The following is a 22,296-nucleotide window of genomic DNA, read 5'->3' as shown; positions in this document are numbered from 1 at the left end:
ATAATGTAAATTATTATTAATTAATGGCGTGCGTTTCCCGATCTCCGTATCGAAATCAATATTAATGAGAGAGCGCAATTTCATTGTTCTCGCTCTAATGGGGGAGGGGGGGGGGGTCAGTGTTCTATCAAGCAGAAGACGTAGGCCTATATGTGCATAAGTTCATGTCATTGGTGTAATGATAAAGAATCTAATGAATTCCGTGTGTCGACGTTATAATAAAATTAATACAATCAATATAATTCAGGCGTACACCGCTTTAATTGCATGGTATCATGCATCCAGAAATCGAAATAGCCGATGTATTAAAAACGTACGTAGCCGGGATGGCATGCAGTTCGGATGTTACAATACTCTAACATTATAATAATCTCGTATTACAAATGCCAATTTTGAGAAAATGCACACAAATTCATAACTTGATAGACTCTGGGGAATGATGTCGATATAAAAATCGCATCGACCTCGATATGCAATCATGTTTGATACTGCGTTGGACTTGAGAACCCGCAAAATCTTTTCCAAAATTAGATGAAGGCCATCCATTCTCTCGATTTTTAATTTAAATATAATCTATGTATTTCAGGATCATGATGTGAAAACTCTTTTAAAACAAACATGATAAAGAAAAAACGCGTATCAAGGTATACATGGTTCATTGCCGCAAAATATACCAATCATCTTTATTTGTTATCATTTAATCATCAACATTATCACTGATATTATTATTCGTATTATCATGACTGTTAATATCACTTCAAAGTTATAATTATCATTATCATCATCACTGTTATCATCATCACCATCATCATTCATTCATTATCTATTTACAATCGTTCTCCAATATCAATTTCATATTTTATATAATTAAGAATATATGAAAGATAATAGTAATGATTATGGTGATGCTGGTAATCATGAACATTAGATCCGTTTTGGGAGATAATTTATGCGATTTTACGTGCTAATCGCTACTCGATGATGGTGAAAGAAAGAGGTCGGGACGGTAGTTACTGTATACACGCACTTTAATACACTATTGTACAAAAGATTCCCCATCGGACGGGCCAACGGTCTTTTGAAGTAGGTTCGTCTATTGAAATTATGACAATAATCACGACAGCGGATATGGGGAACTATTCTCTGAGCGCCTCTCCCATTCATTGTGGTCTGAGCATGCCATTGTCAATTAATGATTCTCTACACGGGTGAGTGATCTTGCTCTTTCATGACCATAGGCCTGGGCAATGGCTAAGAACAGTTCGATGAGTATTAATGCCAGATAATCCTGAAAGGTCAATAATGTTCAATTCTCTTGCTGGAGAAGACTATATCATGGCCCCATTTGCTTTTGCTGTAGGCCAGTTGTGTACAACCTGATATAGATGATAAATAATTATCTTTCATCTATTTTAGAGTAATGATCAAATGTTAATATCATTCTACATAATTACCCTGAAGCTTACGGCCCCATATCTTCACCCGTGAAGTATTGACATTTGAAGTTTAAATTATTGACCATCATGGCATCCTAGTATTGTACTGATTTTTACCATCACTGCAATATAGATAAAAACATAGAGTTAATTCTACTCACATTGATTTTACTTTAGAACAAATTCATCCCCTTCCCTTCCCGCTACAACCTTTTTTTTCAGTCCCTTTCATTATTTCCTTACCAAAATGATCCTAATTTCAATAACTATGATAATGACATAGATGATTTGCACGCCTTTGTTTTGGTCGTAGAGGGAGCTATTTAGAATAGATTCTTCGGTCTTTCGACAGAAATTAAGACTTGCAGGAAAGGCGAACAAAAGAACGGTGGCATCAATGGGCCTTTGATGGCTGCCGTTCCTTTGAAGACAAGGGAACGTTGGGCGGGAAAACCGAAGCGAAAACCCGGATGCGGTAAAAACGATCAAGAACGGTGCATGAACTTTTGACAAGCTCCCTAAAGGTGATCTTTGCTTGCGTTTTATTTTTATAACCTTTACATGTACATTTCATTTCTCATAAACTTCAATTTGATGACAAATATGATATGTTTATTCCGATCATCAGATAAGTCATAACTGAGAGGTACCAAGTTAGCACGAATCGGATTCTTAATGTGCAAACCCTCAACTTAACTTTTACAAAAAAAAATGCATATAATTACTAACTTTTTGTATTTAAAACATGATATATTCCTTACGTATTGTAACGAAATTTGACAATTTATGAGCTTAAATGACCCTTAACTGACATATACGTAATTTAAATGTTCAGTGATCCATACTTTTGCATTTGATTTTACATAAGGTATAAAATAAGACCAAACATGATACGTTTATTGCGTAAAATATTAAAATCATGTTTAAGGGTTATGTGAAAAAGCAGGCATTGCCTTTGACGTCAATTAAAAAAAAATGCCCAAGGGTGTCTAGGTGGCAACTGTCGGTTTCTTGAAGTAGACACCCTATACTGCAACTGTCATACATACCCTACTTGACTGTTATGTTATGATTCTAATTGACAAGGTTCCTTACGCGTCGGTATGGTCCCATATACTGTTAAAGTACCGTTACTGTAAAGGTCGTGCATGCAAGCGTACAATGTAATTGCCACGTGGGAGTTCCTTTTATTATTATTTACCTACTGCTGCTTGACACCAAATAAGGAATATGTAAAACTGATAAATACCGTTATTAAAAGATTTAATCAAATGTCTTAAATCATGTTGTTTCCTTTTGATTTGTTTTACAATAATTTTACAGGAAAATATATACAAATATTGATAGCAAAATATAACTTAACTTAACAATAATTGTTGACTCGAGCCCCCATCATATCTTCTGGCCTGACATACCCCACTCGGGTAATAATTGTACAAAAATCTATGACCTCAACCATGACCTTATTATGATGTCGTTCAGGTCTAGATGAGCTCATGGATGTTGAAGAGATAACCAAACTTAGTTCCAAGTTTGGTAATGAAATGCATAAAATGCCTAGTTCAACTCAAAAGGAGTTTGTAGATAGAGTAGAGATAGATTAAGCTTTTGGTGAAAATGATAAAATTGTCACGTGGGAGTTCCTTATTTTTTTTATTTACCTACTGCTGCTTGACACCAAATAAGGAATACATAAAAATGATAAACACAGTTATTAGAAGATTTAATGAAATCTCTTAAATCATTATCTTGTTTCCTTTTGATTAGTTTTACTAATCAAAATACATGAAAATATACATGAATATTGATATGAAAACAAAATATAACTTAATAATAACTGTTGACTCAAGCCCCCATCATCTCTTATGGCCTAACATGCCCCACTCGGCCCTGTTGCTCGGTCCAATTCCTGGCCTCCGCAGCTTGCGATGTCTTTTCCACTCGGCCTCCGCAGACAGTGTTGCCCCTGGATGAGTATAGCCCCCATATCTGAAAGATGTGGGTTCAACGAACTAGTGGACGAGATCGAGCCCCCAATGATGACATTAATTTTGACGAATTATATCGGTGGAAAACCGGTGTCAGCTAAGGGTCGTTATCTCGTCACCGACGTAGTCGCTCGGTTTTAACTTCGACTGCCTATACTAACATCTGTGGTCTATTCTAGCTTAGGATGTTCACCTTGAATTACTGAAACTAACTTCCGAATATACCCTACCGTTACTAGGACTAACTGTAAAATATCTATAAAGTAATTCAAACAATTTCCTTAACGGATGAGTGCATAAAGCAATACATTCTTTAAAACAAAAGACACTTCCTGTGCAATTGCAAAAATCTATTTATTAAAGAGAACTGTATATATATCTATTAAAAATACTTGTACAAAATATGTAATCCACCTGGTAGGGATGATATTGTCAGGGAAAAATTTATTGAATTTAATTCCTTTGATTAGACTGTGTTGTGAATATTTAAACCTAGGTAAAAATGTACATGTGTAAGGAATATCCTTCACATCCCTATCAGGTGGATGACATATTTTGTACAAGTGTTTTAAATATTCACAGCACATGAGCTATCTTTATAAACTAAGAACATGAGTCTAATCCAAGGAATTAAATTCAGTAAATTTCTTCCCTGAAAGTAATTTATCCTATTAATACCTGTGGCGCTAATAGAGCACTACAAACAGGCCCGGTCACTTATTTCAGTCGGATTGTGATGACAAACGTTGATCCAAGTGACGTATCGCTGTAACATTACTGGTTGTAACGTTGCTTCTGTTAGCGCATCGTTTAGGCTAACAAAGTGTGAGTGCGGCGGGGACTGGTAAACAAGCATGCAATGAACAAAACTATGTTTATTTTCATCAACTCATTTCCGTTCTTTTTCTTTATTATTCGTGAAATCAGCTTTCTTCCACTATGTCATTACCTTTTCTTCATTACACAGATTGGTTGCGGCATTTTTTCCCTTGGGGCTTTAAAGTTGGGCAAGGGGGCAGGACTTTCTTTTCTACACGTGTGCAATCGGATCTGTCTTCCAAAGGAGTTGAGGGTGTAATGGCTGAAAACAGTTGAGTATTTTCATTTTACATGCACCTTGCTTGTATGTTGACATTGTTACCCCCCCCCCCCATCGTTTTTTCTCCTGAACAAGAATAACTACATTACTTTTTGGTGATTTCTAAAGTCATATTGTTTAAAATTCACGTACTCATGTTCTTCATAGAGAGTCTTGTAACCACCTGACAACTTTGAAATTTAAAGAAAAACATTATGGTTATGATGAAATAGATAGACATTAAATTTGTCTGCTTGACGAATTAGGTGATTTCTCTCTCTGATCCTCACAATCATGATCACGGGCATAAATCCAGGAGAGAGGGAGATATAACCCCCATACCTTTAGGAAAGGGTGGGGGTGGCTTGTACAGTCATCCCTAGATACACAAACACAACCATACACACATAAACAACTTATCAAGACAGTAACGATATCATTCAATCATCAAACCATTAATACTACTAAATGCTACTAAATCGTTAATACGTGATTAATAAATAGAGTCAAAGTACATAAACTGGTCATATTCTAAAAGCCCAAACTTCCCCGCGTGTTCGCTCCATTCAAGCGCTCTATCTAAACTCCCCCAAAAAAGAGTGGAAATCTGAGTTTGGCCACTAATTTCTCCAAACCGATTTTACGCAATGCATATTTGATATTATTTAAAAGATCATTTGATTCTCTTTAAAATGGCACCCTACATGATATGATTGTGGCTCACATTGAGGTACAGTGCCTTGAAATGTGGGGCAAGGTCAAAATTATAAAATTGCTAAATGACACAATATTGAAAGTAACTGTTATTTTTTTTTCCGTGGTGATGAGAAAAGCTTCTCAGCGGTTTCTTTTGTTTTCATGCACCTCAACATCAGCATTATGGAATCAAACACACCAATGCACAAGGAAACACATAACAAACAAACAAACAAACATGCATGGGTATTTCAAACCACGACTCAAACCATGATATCTCACATATCTCTATGTTAATGTTCAGTGGCGTAACTACGGGGGAGAATGGGGGCACATGATGCCCCCCCCCCCATCGGCTGGCCAAAAAAAACCGGGAGAAAAGGGAGAGTAGTACTACAGGAAGAAGAAACTAGTGTATATTCTATTATATTAAGTTGTATATATTATATTATTTTATATCATATTATATTATATCGTATTATATTATATGTTATATTAGATTAATATTTTTTCTCATGTATTTATGAAATATATTTTGTTGAGGGCCTATGCGTTCGTCATTAATAGGGCTCGTAATTTCTGTTTAATGAAATATATAATCCTGTTTTACTAAAACATCCCGTTTTCAAGTCAATATACACCAAATGTATTTCCTCGCACTTCGAGTTATTGTTTTATGTAGTGACAATTCTTCTCTTTCATGACTACTTAAGAAATTGCCCCCTTTTAAAGTCTGAATATAAAATATTCCCAGTTAGTGCGTACGTCCGCATTAGTGGATTGGTAAGATATGTCTGCTCTTCATTAATTCCTAAAAATAGTCCTTAAAATTTACGCTTTACTGATCTGAATACTCTGTCAAAAAAATTCAGCTCGCGCTTCGCGCTCGCATCATTTAGTAAGTGAAATACGTGTGGTCTTAGTGAATTTCTACTAACAAGCCTGAGAGTGCCCCTCTTCAGGTCTGGATTTCCAAAATTTTCAGCTCGCACTTCCCGCTCGCAGTATTTGATTAGTGAGATACATGTTCATGTTAAAGTGCTTCATATGTTTAGGTGTAATTCTTACAAAATCAGCAAGCGCTTGACGCACGCATTAGATGACTGGTGAGATTTTTTTGGTCTTCAATAATTCCTAAAACTAGTCATTTTGTCCCTGTTTAGGGTCAATATGTACAAAAATTTCAGCTCGCGCTTCTCGTTTGCATTGTTTTTTTTTAGTAAGACAGGTACGTATCATGATTTTAAAAAACTGCTTATAATGTCCCTTTTTAGGTCTGGATGTCAAAAATTTTCAGCTTGCGCTTCGCGCTCGTATTATTTAATCAGTGAGATACATATGTGACTCGTCACGTCAAAAGCAGACAGAACTCGATTTTTAAAGGTTTGATGATTATGATTCTCCATTTCCCAAGCTTTAATTTGGTATATAGCACATGTTAAGTTACATAGTATTTGGAGAGAAAATAGTCTTTAAATGTCCCAGGAAACGAGAGTTTATAAAAAGTATTTTTACGAGAAAATCGCTTCTGAAGTTTCGCCCGCTTTCAGACTACTCGTAGCCTTTTTCACGTTTAACGCGGCAACTCATCCTTTCATTGGCTGAAAGTGCTTAGCAACCGTCTATGATTTGCAATAAAATTGGGTTTTCCTGAATCCTTGAGATCTCTAAAAAAAAAAAAAAAAGCTTTTGTAATCGTTTCAACCATTAATTATACGTTTTTTAAAGAGAGAAACACAAGCTATTTTATTGGACCGTGATGTATTTTGCGTGGCTTTTGCCGCGTCTGGTATTGTTTCTCTGTCTATTGTCAGATTGTGTATCACTGGTCTTTCAGGTGCGATTGTGTGTGGCGTGCATGTTGAAAGCCGACTGAACCTTTTTTAGTCTATACCAGTCACGCCTTTATCGGCCCTATACTACCATGAGTCTAATCCTGGCGTTTGCCATCTCCTCATTTTTTCTTCTCCATTCTTCTCTTTTTCTTTTTTCTTCTTTCTAGGTTATTATAAATTTCCTGGGCATCTTAAGAACTTTCATCACGTTTATGAGACGAGTTTAAAGCGTTAAATGCCGGGGTATAATGAGTAAAGCGAACTGTGTTTATACAACCGTCAAATCCAACACATAGAGGCACACGCCGTCCTTGTTTTTATTCCGCGCTATTTTTCTTCCATGAAGGATATTTTCACAGACATGTTTCTGACATCCCCCACCCATAGAACCCACTTTTTGTTAAGAACGTGTTACATTTAACTTTTAGTGTTCGTTGTTCTCTTTAAAATTAATTTAAAAAAAACTCACGTTCACTGCCGATCAATTTTTTTGAGGATTTGAAAATCTTTCTTTTGAAAATGTTAAAAACTCTAATAAAAATATCGTGATCATGATTAAAAGAAACTTTCTTAATTCTGCATATCCTTGATAATTTCAATGAAATTAATTACTCCTTACATACAACCGGTGTTTTGAATACGTCTTGTCCTTGGTTCTTTCGCGACCCACTACTCGAGCTTAGTATCATTCGCCCACGCCCCCGCCGTCACTTCTAGTCCTTTAGAATTCGTATCCCGTTTGTACACTTTTCTTAAAATCCTTATAAAAAAGTACCATACAGTATCATTGTATTACTATGGTACATTACTATGGTTTTACTATGGTACATTACAGTACTTCTGTATTTTCAAATGGTACATTTTGTATATACTTTCCGATTCCGTAAGGTACTTCTGTTGTAGTATTATAGTACTAATGAATTTACCATGGATACTATGGTAATACCATAGTAATTCCATGGTACTGTAAGGTATGGTATTTTTTTTACAAGGGAAGGCTGGCTTTTGAGAACAGTAAAAGCGCTGTTTGTTAACTTTTTGAACCGCGGGCGGGGAGGCGCAGTGGACGCCTCCCTTTCTTTACCCCGATCTAGCTTTTATAGTAAGAAGAAAAAAAAACCAAGCCTTTTGAAGTATTGTGTTGTTTGCATTTCGTCATGAAGGTCTACTAAAATCAGACACAGATGCTAACTCGAATATAATTGTTTGTTTTTTATTATGATTTTCTATCACAATAACTTTTTTTATTAAACCACAAGCAAGAATCAGTATTGATGCCATGTTTTTTATCAACCATCAGAGAACGCTATCATGCCTAGGCCTATAACAAATTTAGATTAAGCTTATTAGTCATTATTCTTGAATTGATTAGAAGATATTTCATTTGAATAGCCAGTATTGAGATACGGATAAAAAATCAAGCAATCAATATTTTTTTTCTAAATATCATTCATAATCAACATTTTTACAATTATGGGCCTATCATCACATCATCCCTATAATCTTCATTATCATTGTTATTTTATATTCATCATTATTGTTTTCATTGTTAGTATTAACTGTCATTGTTATATCCATGATTATTACTTTTTCAATTATCATGATTATCGTTGGTGATGGATTAAGCCATCAATTTCTTTATTCTTGTTTCATCTCTCTAATGGCTGTCTCTCTAGATAAATGCCAGTTGTGGTAAATATCTCAAAATGAGTTCTTAATTAATCCAATAAAATGACCATCCAAGTCTGTTCATGAATAAAAAAAATTGTACCAATTAAAGGATTCTGGAAGAAATTGTGTAACTGCTGAGAAATAAGTAAAATAAGCGCGGATTCGGGCATATTTGTCGGGTCTTTTCACAGCAATAATTCACTGTCCCACGTGTGATTTTGTGTTAGTGTGATCGTTTTTCAGCTTAAATTTCATGGTTTCATAAAGTTTAGTTTATGTAATTGTACCAGAGCTAGACCGAGGATGATATAGTGACAATTAATCTTGGTTTTACAGACTTTCTCATGAAATCAGTGTTCACTGCAAATACTTTCATTTAGCTTTATCATTAATTAATCTTGGTTTTACAGACTTTCTCATGAAATCAGTGTTCACTGCAAATACTTTCACTTAGCTTTATAATTAATTTCGCTATCAATATCCTTCCTTCAATAAACATGAGGAAATTTTGACGGCAAATGGTTTGAATTATAAACTGTTTGATATACTCATGATTCTAACCCCTAACATGGGCATCGGAAGGAGTGGGGATGTTTCAGCCCCCACATTTTCCCGGCATTTTCCCCAAACCATGTACAAAAACGTAAAAAGTACCATATTTTTTTTTTTTTCATGGTCACCCTCCCCCTTCCCACTTTGAAAATAGTCCCGTGGCCCCTGTATAATACGTTTTCCAAAGGTAAAATAAACATTTCCAGTCCCCGCTTTCCTCATCTTGAATATTAAGTGATCATGAATTACTCCCCAAGGCCACCCGCTACACCTATATAGGTTAAAGTCCCTTTCACAAATGGTTTTGCGATCGTTTGCGATCATTTTTGTCACAATATGTTGCGTACAGTGTGTTGCACACAATCGCAACGATTGTAAGCAGTCGCACAACCATTGTGAATGTGGCTTCACTTGGATAGCGCAAACGTTGACGTTCGATGTAGTTTATTTATTTATTCTCTTTAAAGCTAGTAGATTAGCTCACGTTCACGGACTATTAATATTTTCTAAAGATTTGACAATCTTTCTTTTGAAAATGCCATCTCCGAAAACAAAAACGTTTTAAATAATGAAAAGATCCTGATCATGGCCTATGATAGAGATAATACCTCTTATCAGTGTCTCCTTGATAGTATCCTTTGTAATTTCAAGGAAATTACTCCTCATAAAAAACCGTGTTTTGACTACGTTTTGTCCTTGGCTTTTGTTTCGCGATTATACTCGAGCTCATTATCCATCGCCCACGCCCCCGCCCGGCCCAGTGCCATTATCGCCATACCTACGCCTTTAGAATTCGCATTCTCTTTGTAAACTTTTCTTAAAAACATGCTTTTGAGAACACTAAAAGCGATGTTTTTTATCTTCCTATTTTAAGCGCGGGCGGGGAGGCGAGGGGGGTGCTTCCCTTTCTTTACCCCAATCTAGCTTTCATTATTATTAGAAAAGAACCTAAGCCTTTTGAAGTATTATACAAAATATTTGCACCTGGCGCAGGCCGGGAGAATCCCCACCCCCATCGCTACATCCTGGATTATCTTCATTGTTTACTATCAAATCTGTCTTTTTTTCTACGTAAAGGCCTATGCTTGCACCATCAAAAGTAAAAAATTGGAATCTTAACAGATTTTTTTTTATTTATTTTTGTAATAATTGCGTTGCTAGCATTCTATCTTTCAGTTATAAATGTCTCATTTAAACGCGAGTTTAAATGGCTTAAGCTTAGCTCTATCTCATCGATTTCAGCTTATTAATCCTCTCCAATCACTGCCGGCCGCACGTGATTATGAATAGCCAATCAATAATGGCGTACGTTGCTAGGGGCGGAGCCTAGTACAGCGCGAAGATTAGAGCTTGCTGAACGAGCAGAGTGTCAGAAAAGTTCGAACTGACCGAAAAAAACACTCGCAGAAAAACTACTTTTTCGACACTTTCCCGTTATCATTTTCGATTGATTGTTTTGACAGAGTATACTTGAAAAATTAGTCATTCCTAAAATGTAAAAATAAAAATTTCGACATTTTTGAAGACTTTTTGCATTTTACCCATTTTCTCAAGTTGGTATCGAGCGACTTCTGTCTGATTTGGACATGACGAGTCACATAATTATGAACCTAGTTCATGAAACTGGGACATTAAAGTAATCTACTGAACATTAAGTATTACTGAACATCCTGCCTTATTTTCAAGTCACATGACTGAGGTCAAATGTCATTTAGGGCCAATGAACTAAGATCTTGTTGGGGGAATAAATATCGAAATCTTAACCATGGGTTAAGTTTTTTAAATGTCGTCATAACTTAGAAAGTGTATGAACCTAGTTCACGAAGCTCAAACATAAGGGTAATCAAGTAATACTAAACATCCTGTCTGAGTTTCAAGTCACATGACCAAGGTCAACGGTCACTTAGCGTCAGTGAACTTTGGCCATGTTGGGGGTATTTGTGGAATCGTCATCTAAATTTAAACGGTGATGGATCTACATGCAGTTCATGAAATTTGGACATAAGTACCACCATGTCTATCCCTAAATATCCTGTGCGCATTTTAGGTCACATAACCAAGGTCAAAGCTAATGTAAGGTCAATTAACTTTGGCCATGTTAGGGGTATGTTTTTAACTCGCATCATAACTTACAAAGTTTATGGATCTAGTTCATGAAACATAAACATAAGGGTAATCAAGGATGAGGGATTGTTTTGCACACGTGCTATGTCACTTGATCATGGTCAAAGGCAATTTTGGATCAATGGACATCATATGAATTTTTCTTATGTGAATATTTTATGCAATAGCTATTTTCAAAGTCAAAGCTGCTGCTATATCAAATCGCGTAATGCAGGTGAGACTGCCAGAGCGTTCTACTTTTCATTAGCTCATTATTAAAGCTAATTACAACATTAACAGTGTTTAAAGTGAAATATGATATCATAAATGAATTCATCGTCATAGAAAACTATGAAATAGCTATATTATTCATGTTTTCAGGCATTTTTTTAATATAAAATGACAAATGAATATATATTCATATGTAATTATAATGCTCATTATGTTAATTAGCGCAGTATACTAATTACGCTAATAACACAATAACATTTGTGAAACAGGTAAAATAATGTCAAAAAAGTATTCTTCATCATAGAAAACCATAGGATAGCTGTAATCGTTTATGTTTTCAGGCTTTCTCAATATAAAATGACAAAGGAATATATATATATTATATATATATGTTAATTAGCGCATTATGCTAATTACGAAAAAAAATATATATTGGTAAAATTAATGTCATGAATGAATTCCTCGTCATAGCAAATCATAAAATAGCTGTACTATTCATGTTTTCGGGCATTATTGATATAAAATGAAAAAGGAATATATATTCATATATAAAAAATATTGCTCATAAGTTAATTAGCGCATTATGCTAATTACGCTAATTAAAACAATAAAATTTGTTACACAGGAAAATTTTATCACAAAATAATTCCTCATCATAGAATACCATAGGATAGCTGTATTATTTAGGTTTTCAGGCTGTTGTAGTACTTTGACAAATGAATCTACAGATATGTTAATTAGAGCATTATGTTAGTTATGCTAATTATGCTAATTAAAGCCACTACATTGGTTAAAATGGGAAAATAATGTCAACTGAATTCGTCGCCATAAAAAAAACCATGGGATAGCTGTATTATTCATTTTTTCGGGCATTCTCGATATGGAATGACAAAGGAATATGTGTTTTTTTATATATATTACACACACATATGTTAGTTAATGCTTTATGCTAATTATGCTAATTACAGCGATTACATTGGTAAAAATTGAAAACTAATGTTATATATGAATTGCATAACTTAAATATTTAAAAATATTGTTATGCATGGATTCATCGTCACAGGACCTCTTAGAAAAATGATATTATTTATGTTTTTAGTCTTTGTGGTTTCAGAGAAGTAACATATTACATAATGTACATGCTAATTAGGCTAATTAAAAAAATGTTCAAGGCTGCCAACTTGGCAACCAAGCTGAATTTACTTCAATACCCATCTAGAACACGAATCAACAACAAAAAATTGTACTAAACAACTTTTCCAGGTCTTGTACATGGCCTATGAGACCACCTGCTGGACTATAAGAGATTATAAGCTTTACAAAGGTAGGTCATTGTCTATCGTATTTGTGATTAAAGGGGTTGTCCTATAAGTCACTTCTTAGCTTTATTCTTTAAATCAATATAAATAGATAATGTCATAATCCTTATTTTATAATGCAAGCAAAGCGCAATCAATTTTTTTTTTTAATTGTATGCATTTTTTTCCCTAAAATTTGAACATTGTGAAAAAAGAAGATGTGCCTGCAATAATTACTACGAGCGCGAATCGCGAGCAGAAATTTTATATACACGTTTTGAACAGATCGGAAAGGTAGGCCTACCTGTTAAAGACTGCTTGAAGTTAGCCGTGAATACGTTACATATTACGGTTACATTTCGTAATTCCGAAGGTTTGTTATGCCAAAGGCTCTTTATTTCAAAGATTCGTAATTCCGAAACACGTAATTTTCCTATACCTCAATGTTCGTTAATCCGAAAACGTAAGAGGGCTCGTTAATTCGAACATTTATGGCGTTATCCCGAAGGTTCGTTATTCCGAAGGTTCGATAATCCTAAAACAAAATAAGGTTCGATGTTCCAAAGGTTCGTTAATCCGAAAACGAAATAAGGTTCGTTGTTCCGAAGGCTCGTTAATCCGAAAACGAAATAAGGTTCGTTGTTCCGAAGGTTCGTTAGTCCGAAAACGAAATAAGGTTAGTTAATCATTTAGTTTTTCGACTAACGAACCTCCGGAACTACGAACCTCATTTCTTTTTCGGATTAACGAACCTTCGGAATTACGTACCTCACTTCGTTTTAGGACTAACGAACCTTCGGAATTACGAACCTCATTTCCTTTTCGGACTAACTAACCTTCGGAATTACGAAGCTTCGGAAATACGAACCTTCGGAATAACAAACATTCGGAATATCCGAACCTTCGAAATAACGAAGCTTCGGAATTACGAATGTATGCGACATATTTCAACAATCAAATAATGCGATAGCGAAGCGCGAGCTGAAAAATTTTGACATTTCTTCATTAAAAAATTGACAATTTTAATGAATTTTTGTAATCATGAACATGATAGCTATATAACTAAACAATTGATGCGAGCGCGAAGCGAGAGCGGAAAAATTCTGGTTTCAGACCTTGAACGGGACACTCTATTCATGTTTTGTAAATCATGAAAAGAATGAGTAGGAGGGGATCTTCCTACATTAATAATGCGAGTGCAACGCGCGAGAAGAAAATGTTTGTATACGTTTTGAACTGATCGAAAAGTGCATTTTAAAGACTGCTTGCACTTAGCCATGAAGACGTTACATATTTCAACAATCAAATAATGAGAGCGCAAAGCGCGAGCCGAAATAACTCAAGATTTAGACCTAGAACGGGACACTCTATTCATGTTTTGTAAATCATGAAAGGGATGAGAAAGGGGGGGGGGGTCTTCCTACATTAATAATTCGAGCACAAAGGGCGAGCAGAAAATGTTTGATATTGTGATCTGAAACTGGATAACTGAATGAACATGCGCGCGCGTATTTCAGATTTAGACCTAGAATCTAGGCATTCTGAATACATATTTTATCATGAAAATGAAGATATTCCGATCTGAAAAAGGCGGTCAATTTCAGCTTTATATTTCAAACACTTTGTAAGAAAATTGAAAAGGTAGATATAAATCGCACTTGATAAAGAGCTGATAATTTTCATTATTACTTTGAGTTTGTGAAATAGGACCGTGACATCCTTAGGACATGTTATCATATGAATATGATGACTATTGTATCTTCCTATTTATCTTGCTAAGCGCGAGATTAAACAAAATGGACAATTTAATTATTAAATTAATATCTTATTTATCAATGCATAATGAGGGCGCGGAATCTGATGATATTATGACCTGAACACCAGACATTTCAAACACTTTTTTATTATGAATAGGATGCATCAGTAATCAGTTGATATATTTTTAACATTAATGTGAGCGCAAATCGCAATCCGAAAGTTTTGATAAACTGTCATTAAAAAGGGGATTTTAAGTGTTTTTACTTTGTTATACACTGTATAATCAATATTGAGATATGCATAACCCGCCAATCAAAATGCAAGCATGGCAGCGCTAGCTAATACGTTTTGACAATCAGACCTGAAAAGGGATATTTTGAAAAATTTCTGGAATACATGGAAATAATAGGTACCTGATTAATAAAAATTCGCGAGCGCGAGTGGAAAATGTTAATATTGAGACCATAGAACTGACAGTTTTACAGAGCACTTTTTTCAAAATCAATTTGTAAATCACACAAATTAAAGAAAGTTCGATTTCCGAGGAATAATATTTTTGTATATTGACTTCCAAACTTCATATTTAAGCTCCATGTTGAACAAGATATGTGAATCGCTTAACAGGCAGTGCGAGCGCGAATTGCGAGCGAAAATTTTATATAGTGACATAAAATATTTGTTTGCCTAGTCTTCTTCTCATCTTATTTTATTCACTCGTCTTCCACCTCTTTTTTTTTCGTTTCCTTTCCTTCCTTTTTTATTTCTTTTCCTTTTTTTCTTTTTTTTTGCTCCGCCAATAGGCAGGGCCCGGGCCCCTCGGGCCCCCACCTGGATCCACCTATGATATATATATATATATATATACATATATATATATATATTTATATATTTATATATATATTCATATACATATGAATAGTTTAGTTGCAAAAGGGGTAAGGTCCACTTTGGAACATTCCGAGAAAAATCATGTTTTTGTTATTCTCACTTATTGCAATATTCTTATGAGAAACTAAATTATCATGATGTACTACCCTCGTGAACATAAAATTGGGTGTAAAAGAAATCTACCTGTCTTCATTTTTTTTCTTTATATTTTTTTTTCAAGAATTATTATTCTGGACCTAACCCCTTTTGCAAGCAAACTGAAATGAATCCAATCTCTTTTGAATAAAAAAAATTATTTTTCTTTGCCACCTTTATTCGTGTTTTAACGTAAATTTCAAATTTTCTTTGATATCATCACAGCGACTAAAAATCTAAAGGTTTTGAGAGAAAAAAACAATGAAATTTATGAAAAATGGACCTAATCTCTTTTTGACAAATGAGCTCTTCACAGTTTTGTTTTGTTTTTGTTTGTTCCAAAATTGGTAAGGTCATATGGGTTAGGTCATATTAAAAAGAATGTGTTTGTTCTCCCATATTGCAATATTCGCATGCGAAATTAAGTGTTCATGTTACCCTACCATGTAAACATAAACTTGGGTATAAAAGAAATCTACCTGTCTTCATATTATTTTTTAGTGTTCTTTTCCTAAAAAAATCTTTGTGGACCTATGCCCCTTTGCAACCAAACTAAAATGGACCTAACCCCTTTTAAAAAAGTGATTTTTATTTGCCATTTTTGTTCAATTTTTAACTCTTCTTTGGTATCATATCTTATAGATCTACTAAAAATCCATACATTGGGACATAAAAATTTGATGAAAAATGAACCCAACCCCTTTTGCACTTGAGCTCTTTATATATTATAAGTGACATGTTTTTTTTTTTTCTTGCTGCCCTTTCAAAAGTTTGTAGATTTTTGTTTGTTTTCAGACACCCTGTACAACGCTGTTTAGTATGTGAAATTATAGTACTTGTTAAAACAGTTTACGAAGTTTATAGAATCGTAAATAACAAAGTATAATAAGATTTTTCAAATTAATCAAGCATGGTTGTTTAAGTAAAACAACTGCTGTGAGGTTCATATAGTAAACATCGTTGTATGAAATTTAAAACAATGTTGCAAGAAAGGATATTTATGATTTCCGGTTTCTCAAGTCAACTCTTTTTTAATAAATTAGATCAAAAAAATCATTACATCAAAATCTTTATAAATTTACAAAAATCTGTGAGTCATGTGTTGTACTATTCTTTTGTCATTTTCATCGGTGACATCGGATATCTCAGAATGCCCGCTATCACATACAAAATATTTCTAAGAACTAGTTGGAAGTTTGAGGTAAGATGTTAGCAAGAGAAATCAAATACAAAAAATGTTTTATAACTTTCAGTACCTGGCAAAGGGAATGTCGAACTAATCAGGAAGGAATGCTACAAGAGTGTTGGAGCTGACGGTGGTACACTTCAGCTGAAGTCATTTGGGATTGATCTTGAGATACCTCCTGGTGCAATCGACAGCAAAGAGCCACAGGAAATCTCTATGCGAGTCCTAACCGATACTCCTGATCTTGGTTACACCAAAGACGAGATGTCAGTCTGCTTTGGTGTCCAGTGCTTAGCTCCTGATGACTTAGTCCTTAGGTTACCGGTGACTTACACAATACCTCATTGCGCTGTTGCAACAAGTTACTCCAAATTAGAGGCAGTCCTATACACAGGAGATGGAGAATACTCGCCACGTAAGAACTAAAACGTGCAAGGTTTATCTTATTATTATATCTGTGTATTCTGGAGGCATAAAAGTACTTACCAAATGTTCAGATAATTTTCTCATTGTTTCTACATTATTCAGAAAAATTGTCAGATGACGAGATCTCGTTATATTTGTATCATTTGAAAGGGGCAATATAAAGACGTGATCATAGATTGTTATGTAGAATTCTTGGCAAAGAGTTTATCAGATGACAAAATCTCCGATCTTATCATGTCCAAATATTAAGAGATGATCAGATGCCACAATGTTACATCTCTTCATATCTACATCCAGTGACAGATATCTACTTTCTCATCATTCCTACATCTTTCAGAAGAGATGATCAGATATCATTATCATACATATCGTAATGCAAAAAAATCCAGTGGAAAATAATATAAAATCATTAGATCTTGGATCTCGTCATGTCTTTATATAATAAAGATTATGATCAGATGCCAAGATCATGGATCAAATATCCTGTCATCTCATCATCTCTTCTCCCAAATTATGTAGACAGGACGAGTTGCAAGATCATGGCATAATTATCTCTCCCACTGGATGTTGACATGACGAGATCATGTTATGTGTGGGTGTAGATATGATGAGATGAATATCCGAATATCTTGGAGGCACTTTCAAGCTTCCGTATAGAATCAAATCAAGGAGTGCTGGTAACTCCTTGATTAAAATAAACAATTACAATACTGTGTGTATGTGAAATTAATACAAATAACAGTAACTATTGTGGCCATATTGGTCTTAATCATAGGCGGCGGAAGCGGGGGGCAGGGGAACATGTACCCTCCTAAATTTCAGGAGGAGGGGACTTCTGTTCAATGTTACAAGAAATTTAGTGAATAGTGGAGAAAAGACTGGAAACACTAAAATATTGATATAAATAGATTTGAGTCTGAAAAGTCGCGCAAATTTCCAAGCTCACTCTCTACGGTAGCTCGCATTTCCTCATTTTCCCTTATAAAACCCTCGTATTTCCCAATTGACAATTTTGATTCAATTAGGTTATTGCATTAAAGACTTTGTTAAGCAGCCCAGAGATTGGCACATACAGGGTTACCAGAATACAGAGAAAAGCACATTGAAAAAAAAAAACTAATAAGAAATATAAATATTATGAAGAGTACGGAGAAATATTTTGATTTTGAACATATGACCTTATTATACATCAAAGGAAAGGTAATGACTTTGGGATTATCTAAAAAGGCCATTTGAAAAGGACGAAAATAATACATAAGATGGAAATCGTCAATTAAAAAGTGATAAAATGCCTCTCCGAAATATGCCTCGCATCGGTCTCTGAATTGACTCGAATTTTATTACGTGTATGATGAGACGCGATTGGCTCTCCCACATCAAGCTCCACTTGCGCGCAAAACCTATTGCGAATGCTAGTGAACGTGCGATTTCTCCACTCTGTCACTGAGTATTTCGATTATGAAATGGAAGAAAACCGAGAAGTTATACCTAGATTTGGATTTCGAAACAATTGTAGTTGAAGAAGAAGATATTGATGATGAAGATTCTAGGTCTAGTAGACAACAAAGCGACATGGAAAAGGGGAAATTAGGGGAATTGCGCCGGTGATGGAGAGTGGAACGAACCCGTCGCATTTCGTCAACTCACATTCATTTGCACCTGTGCGGTGCATACAACTCTCGATGGCCAAACAATGAAAAAAAGTCCACGACAGAGTCTCTTTGCTCACTCAACAACTTCGAAAGATAATAATAATAAAATTATATTAAAAATAGTGATTGCACGTACTTACAAACAAGTAAAATAATATGTCCGAAAGGAGCCCGAACCAAATAATGTATGTATCCAAATCAACTCACGAGTAGCAGCAGACGATATGCACCGACGAGAAAGTGAACTTCATGCGTAGAATGGATAGTTGTTACGATCTTAAACTGTAAACTCTTGCTATAGTGTAACTCGCTCCCTAGCTTATTGAAAATGTGTTCAGTGTGTGCGCGCACTGCCTCTGTGTTGTTTGGTACGATTTGTTTGTACACCAACGCACCGGATGCACGCATAGGATCCACTGCATGTACACGTACACGATCGCCTATGATTTGCTGTAAATGAAAAATATGCTGCAGTTTTTACCATATTTTTACCATATATTTTACAATACAATACAATATAAGTATTTATATAGCGCTCTTCACAATGATTGTATCACAGCGCTTTACAAAATGAGCAAAATCAAAATTGTGAAAACAAAATACATACATACATAAATAACAAATAAATTAACTATTAAAAAGAAATGTCTTTAATGACCATATTTTTATTATATGTCTTAAAGCTCTTTTATTTTGTGATGAGAAAGATGTGTTTTTTCTAGAACGGTCTACAACTCCCAACCCCAAAAGAAAAACGTAAGTAGTTGGAAAAAAGAAACATACAGAGTGTTTGCGCGTGAATATTTTATTGGAGCGATATTCTCGCATAAACTCCCCATTCACTGTGCGCTCGTACACTATATTTGCAAAAGAACACTTTTACGCGAACTTACCCGGCGAGTTACACTATAAGCACGATTCGCTTATAAGATCGTAACAATGGTCGATCGCTCGTTCTCTTTGAATTTCGATATCATTATCCTGACTAACTGAATTCATGGGGGGGGGGGGGTTCGTATCAAAATAATTGCACGATTAGAATAATTTTTGTCATTACGATTAACACCTTGTCGAATCAAATATTTGAGATGAATTATGATGAGATGTAAAACAAAAAGATCAACCAGTGACCTGGCACGTGCAGCTCTTAAGATACTCATCTTCCTCATGATGACCAAAAAACTGCAGAATGTCGACATTTTTAGTTCGGGCTTCGTGCTTGCATGAATTTTGTTTAGATAGATACCCATCCCGTTCATGGTGTAAAAAAGGTGCTTTAGAATATTACAAATTTTGGGTCGAAATATAAATCATAAACACTTAAAGGCTTAGTTTAGTTCATGATTATCAAAAGTGCTTAGAATGTCTAAATTGTGGGTCAGAATATCAACAGATTTTACATCGATTTTTTAATAGATGCCCATTATGCTAATTGTCACAAAGGTGTTAGTTATATTATCATTTTTTGTAAGAAAAATAAAAATGTTTTCAAAACATTTATAGTGTAGACTGCCGTGTACACAATTTTTTAACAGCTTTCAGCAGCCGACTTGGAAAATACGGGTGAAAATATTGTTGTCCGTCCCCCCCCCCAAAAAAAAAAAAAAAAAATATGTGTATGCTTCCGCCGCCAATGGTCTTAATAAAGCAGAAATTAGAGAATAGTGTTGGTACAGCTTAATAACTAAAAATCCATCGAAGAATAAAATAATTATTCATGTTTGAATGTTAAATTTGTGACGTCATATGCAAGCATATCCCCATTTATCATGTACCAGTAATATAAATCCCATAGCTCATGAATTCAATTTTAAACTATGATGAATACGCCTAGAAATATTTGAAGTGAAATACTATTAATATATATTTTTCATAGAGAAGGGGTAATAAATAATGGGTCTGATGATATATCCACTGCACAAATGAAAAATATGTATATATACACTCTAAAAAACGAAGAGCTACAAATAACTAATTTAGCTCTTAAAGTGTGTATAGTGACTGCACGTCGGAGTGCTGATTTTTCTCGTTCAAATGTAAACTAGACAAATCAGTACTCCGAAATGCAGTAACTTACACGCTCTTTAAGAGCTAAATTAGCTCTCCGGTTTTTGGAGTGTATAATTTTTGTGAGAAAATAAAATTTGCAGAATTAACGACATATTTGAAGGAGCTGTTCGTCTGTGACGTCACAAAATAAAGTCTTGATCATTATAGGGTAATGATTAAGTTATTTTTTGATGGACTTTCTTTAAACCCACGCCGATATGTTTTCTTCATTTTTATCCTCACTTATTCCACTTTCGCAAATGCCAAAGCTTTGATTTCATACCAATTTTATTATTTTCCAATGCAGATGCAGTTATTAAAGAACGGAAAGTACTCTCAAGGTCTGGAATACCCAGCTGCAACATCATGAAGGACGTACTCGTACTCAAGATGGATCATTTTTCGTGGGCAAAGATTAGGATCATGATCAAGAATATCTTCTTCCGCGGAAAGAGGATGTGCTGTTGGCCATTTAAACAGATGAACCTGCCCCCAGCTAAGACACCTGTTATCTTACATGCACACCTATTCAACGATGTGAAGGGAAACAAGGTTCATTATATTCACCTTTTTCTTGAAGGGCAAGTCCGCCTACCAAAAAGTTGATCTTAACAAAATAAAGAAAAACAAAGAAGCATAACAGTGAAAATTTAATTGAAATTGAATCGAAATAAGGACGGTATGACATGAAATTTAGAATTTGGCTTGCAGTTACACGCGCAACTCGGGGACATGCAAATGAGAACATAATGTCCCTCCGTGACTATTTCTTTAATTTTCTATTTTTTGTACATTATTTCAAATTTTACATAGATTTTACAAGGACCCTCCTATTTTAACAACAGTGTTGAAACAGTGACAGCACACATGTTCAGGGAGGAATAACTTTTTGTTTCCCATGACGATGAGAAGACATTTAGAGTATGTTATATTCCTTGTATTGAAATACAAAAACAGTGAGTGGATGTCATCAGTCTCCTCGTTTGCACCCTAACCAGGATGTAAATATAACTATTTTGAGAAATGAATCCAAACTTAAATATGTCATAACTTTCTTACTTTACAACCGATTTTAATGAAATTGTTAGTCTTTATGCCCGTTTGATTTTTTCTCTCTTTTTATTCAAACGAAAGTCTTAACTTTTAAATCCCCTCCCATAAAATAATGAGGAATGCCTCATTTTAGAGGTTTTGGGTGTGTAAATCCATTTTATCATCATTTTTGCCATATAAGTAATCTTCAAGTCATCTTGAAAAAAATCTGAACCCCTTGTCTCAGATTAATAGGTAATAACTCTTTTTAAGGTTTTGTAG

General features: G+C 34.7%; 1 protein-coding gene across 1 annotated transcript; it reads left to right on the top strand.

The window, feature by feature from the left end:
- Positions 1–1,844: 1,844 nt before the first annotated feature.
- LOC135155294 (uncharacterized) lies at positions 1,845–21,618 on the top strand. Its single transcript, XM_064104243.1, has 4 exons — positions 1,845–1,911; positions 2,919–2,972; positions 16,923–17,270; positions 21,290–21,618. The coding sequence occupies exons 1-4, from the start codon at positions 1,845–1,847 to the stop codon at positions 21,586–21,588; spliced, it is 768 nt and encodes a 255-aa protein (XP_063960313.1). The 3' UTR covers positions 21,589–21,618.
- Positions 21,619–22,296: the final 678 nt, after the last annotated feature.

The sequence above is a fragment of the Lytechinus pictus genome, chromosome 8 (assembly GCF_037042905.1).
Source record: "Lytechinus pictus isolate F3 Inbred chromosome 8, Lp3.0, whole genome shotgun sequence".
Lineage (NCBI taxonomy): Eukaryota > Metazoa > Echinodermata > Echinoidea > Temnopleuroida > Toxopneustidae > Lytechinus > Lytechinus pictus.
The sequence above is the reverse complement of the archived record's forward strand: the minus strand, read 5'-3'. Positions and strand labels throughout refer to the sequence as shown.